General features: G+C 38.4%; 1 protein-coding gene across 1 annotated transcript in view; it reads left to right on the forward strand.

The window, feature by feature from the left end:
* The window catches only part of kalrna (kalirin RhoGEF kinase a), a gene marked incomplete at its 5' end in the record, with an annotated part of 224213 nt that overhangs the window by 162719 nt on the left and 57069 nt on the right, over positions 1-4425 (forward strand). The window contains 2 exon segments of the mRNA XM_014027944.1: positions 2736-2936; positions 3325-3395. Of these exon segments, the coding sequence (XP_013883398.1) occupies positions 2736-2936; positions 3325-3395 (272 nt within the window).

Raw genomic sequence — 4425 nt, forward strand, 5'->3', positions numbered from 1 at the left:
AAACAAGATCAAAAAGACTTTTTTTGCTGAAATAAGATTTTAAAACTTGGTAAGATGGACAGTTTTTGCAGTGTAGGGTCAACTATCCAGGAAAACAAGCAGTGAGGTACAGTGGTAACAAAGAGTGTCCAGGCAGAATGGAGGAAATGGTGAAATGTTTCTGGAGTAATTTGTGACAAAACGGGAAGCAACACACAAAGGTTCAGAAGAGAGTAGTTGTAGACTGCATTGTGTGGTTTTGAGAAAGTGGCAGTGACACAACAATGGGAAACTGAAATGGAAGAAGAAGAAGTTTCTTCTTGGGGGTGACACAGAGGGAACAGATTAGATCATCACAGGTACAGGCGGAACGACTAGGAGATAGAGATCGAGGGGTCAGACTGAGGTGGTCTGGACATGTTCAGAGGGGTGTTTATTGGTAGAAGAATGTTAGAGATGCAACTGCCTGGAAAAACACTGGGGAGATAAACAGTATGTATGTCATTAGAGAAGACATGGAAGTAGTTGGAGTGAAGACAAAGGACAGAAGATGTAGGAGGATGACTTGCTGTGACGAAAAAGATATCCTTATATGTTACACTGTACAGAAGCGTCCCTGTATAAATCTTGTTCCTTCTGTTTATTTACTTCAGCTAGACATACATACATACTGTATATGTATGTATTAAAAGAAACTCAGGAATGAAACCTTTTTTAGGACCAAAAATGACCTGATGTCATGACCAGGGCAGCACGGTGGCTCAGTTGGTAGAGCTGTTGCCTCTCAGTAAGAAGGTCACTGGATCAAATTCCAGCTCAGAGACCTTTCTGGGTAGAGTTTGCCTGTTCTCTCTGTGTGTTCGCTCTGGGTACTCTGGCTTCTTCCCACAGACCAAAAACATGACTGTTAGGTTAATTGGTTACTCAAATTGTCCCTAGGTGTGAGTGAGAGAGTGAATAGTTGTTTGTCTCATTTGTCTCTGTGTTACCCTGTGATTGACTTGAACTGTCCAGGGTGTACTCCGCCCCTTGCACAGTGACTGCTGGACATAAGCAGTGGTGGGCAGCGCTAATGCAAAAATTAGCTCTGCAATTTATAAAGCGCTTACAAAAATATTTAGGTCTGCAACTTCAAAGGCGCTTATGCCATAGAAAAACTAGCCGTAACTAATTTTAAAGTGCAATTTTAATTTGACACTCACTTACTGGCAACAATTCATGTACAATATATGCACAACACTGCCATCTAGCAGTGTATGAACTCTTTTATAACTTAATTCTACAACCGCCGATTGCTGGGGATGTGATTTCCTGAAACAGTCCTTTAGCTCCTGGTGTAAAAATTAAACAGTTGTTGAGGATTGCTAGTTCGGCTGCTTCTTTGTCTTTTTCTTTTGTTTGTTGTAGATTTTTCATTAAAGAAGMATCAATAAAGTAATTTTAAAACTGTTTATTGGAAAACTGAAGCGATGCATTCTGGGTACATGACAGATTTGATTTGTGATGGGAAACGAATGGACGGAGTACAGGAAACTATCTTCCCTTCAAAATAAGAGCTTGGATTTTAAGGTTTTCCATGTAGTTGCTCCAGTTGACCACTAGATGTCAGTCTTCATCAACATAACATCTTTAAATCATTTCTGCATCTCTAACACCGTTGGCCAATTGCTTCGACCAATAATGTCAAGTATTGAGCTCCAGCGTTTAAACTTTTTTTTTATTAAAAAGGAGCTCCGATTGTAAAGTAAAATAAATCAATACGTACAAATTTTTTATATGGATTACAAACGTTAACTGTTTTGGCTATTGCCTTCCTGCTATGTAAGCAGACACAAAGCATTGTGGGAAAACAGAACCCTGACCCAAGCAACAGTCAGCAGGATGTATATCTTCATAATAAGTGTGTTTATCTGGGAGGGGTGTTGTTGGATAGATCATGTGTTGTGATTCATTGACAGHCATACCTTCTGCTGTTCAAGATAATGATAACTGGTAGATAATTAGTTATTACTGCATTTTAATTTTAGAAAGCGCAAATCAGCTTATGAATTATAAAAATTAGTAAGACTGCTAAAGCCCAAACAAAATATTTAGGTCCGCAATTAGTGGATTTGCGCTTTAGCGGACTGGTGCCCACCACTGGATATGGGCRTCAGTGACCCATGTGACCCTGAAAGGAAGAAGTGTGTATAGATAATGGATGGGCCTGGTTTGTTCAGAAATTAATAAAATAGGTTTATCTAAAAATGTGRACAGAATCACAGAAACTGGCAATAAAAACTACTGTAAAACATTTAACCTGTTAATGTGATCTAATAAAACCTGACTTTTCTTAACCAACAGTTTTTCATACTTCACCATGGAAGTCACAATGAACAGGACAGTGTTTTAGTTGCTGCAGCCCTTTAACTTTTGCTGTTTTTCCATTGTTTGGTGTCACCACRACTTGATTTGCCCCTCCTCAATTTAAAATATCTATATATGGCAAACACAACACAACAATGGCCAAAACGAGTGAAATAAAGTCACAAAATAATTACCATTCTTTGCCATGGCTTCCAAAAATGCYGTTTGATTTAAGTCCACTTTCCCTCTGCTGGTCACAGCTCGTAAACTGAGTCCACTAGCTCCGTCTGATTTCTGCTGTCAGACAAGAACATCTGTTGTATTCTCAGCCCCACAGTGTTGTTTTATGTTGCCATTTTAATGGATTTATTATTTTTATTTATAAATTATTTATCATTATTTCCTTCCAGAGAATTACCACGTCGGCAGCTCTGAAGGGAAGACAGAATCTGTGGTGAACCTGCAGCCGTCRCTCGCCTCACTCCAGTCCAACTCTCCAGGTCCCAAACGTTCTGGAAACACTCTGAGGAAATGGCTGACCAGTCCGGTTCGCCGCCTCGGCCAAAGCAACTCTATCAAGAAGCTTGACCCTAACAAACCAAAGAAGACAAGTGAGTGATGGGATGTTACCCTTCATGCTTTAGTTGTGCTAGTGTTAGTCCAATCTCAAAACTTTCTCTCCAAMTATTCAAATCCAGCTCGTCTTTGTTTAACACTATTTAGTCTTTAGATTTTTTTCCCCACTTTGGAACTAAACTCCAAGCTGTTCAAACAAACAGTGAAATAAGTGTGATCAGCAGCATTTTTACAAATGTAACTTCTTTGTGGCCTAAACTGACTTACAGGCCTTGTTCAGACCTGGTTCTTTGTATTTGTTTTGGGTGCTTCTCAGCTCTTGGAATCCTTTTGGTGGTAAACAGAAACAATGTTTTTTCTCTCAAATAGCAGAACAGATGTCTTACTTTGTGTCCATTCAGTGTTTTTCTTTTATTTTTACAGGACCGGGCTCAGGAAGAGACGATGGCAGGAACAGCAACGAGCTTGGTCAGCCAGGCGACATCACTAACGAGGTTAGCAGAATGATGTCACACTTAAATAACGAGAATTCAGGGAATGAGCTGTAGGACCACATGTGGTGTATGTACCAGTATAATAAAATAATAAATGTACAATGATACCTCTGGTGATGGTTCAGTCATGAAACATAGAAGTGACGGTGAGCCTTTTCTAAATGGCTGACAATTTTGTACAGTTAGCCAAATTAACTGATAGTTGTGCTAGAGATACAAACTTGTCTAAATATGCACAACTGACTCTTAGAAATGCAATRAAATATCATTTTTTGTTCTAGTATGCATGGCATTCTATGATTTTAAAGTATTTTCTGAATCATCTTAACCTTTGCTGTTATGATGGTGTAAAATAGGTGAAAAAATAAGATTGATCAAACTACATCTGTCCAGTTGAGTTTGGTGACAGTAGTTGACAGGGATCTCCAGCAACAGTACTGGCTGCTAACAGTTGTTAACTATTATTACAATGKATTTTAGCAAAATATTTATAGAACTGAACAAATTTTAATGACTAGTTTAAGATGTTATCTTAAGATGATTTAAGATGACTGTAACAACTACYTTACTAAACACAAAGATGGCTACAATTCAGTCAAATAAAAATATTAAGCCAATATTTATKGTGGTACTAGCTAGTGATAAACAATACCCAGGCCCTGKCACACTATAATGTTTTAGACAACTTATGCCAACTTGTGAACATTTTGTCCAACACTGATTGTTCATGTTGAAAATGGAATATAAAAAATCTGCTGGAAGTCTCTTTTGACTGTATACCAGTGGTGGGCAGCGCTAATCCAAATATTAGTTCTGCAATTTCTAAAGTGCTTATGAAATAATTTCGGTCTGCAACTTCAAAAACCCTTATGCCATAGAAAAACTAGAGGAAGCTAATTTTAAAGCACAAGTTCAATTTGACACTTACCAGCTGGCAACAAATGTACAATATATGCACAACACTGCCAACTAGCGGTGTATGAACCCTTGTACAGCTTAATTCTACAACCGCAGATGCTGGGGATGTAAT

This window comes from Austrofundulus limnaeus, unplaced genomic scaffold (genome assembly GCF_001266775.1).
Source record: "Austrofundulus limnaeus strain Quisiro unplaced genomic scaffold, Austrofundulus_limnaeus-1.0 Scaffold701, whole genome shotgun sequence".
Taxonomy (NCBI): domain Eukaryota; kingdom Metazoa; phylum Chordata; class Actinopteri; order Cyprinodontiformes; family Rivulidae; genus Austrofundulus; species Austrofundulus limnaeus.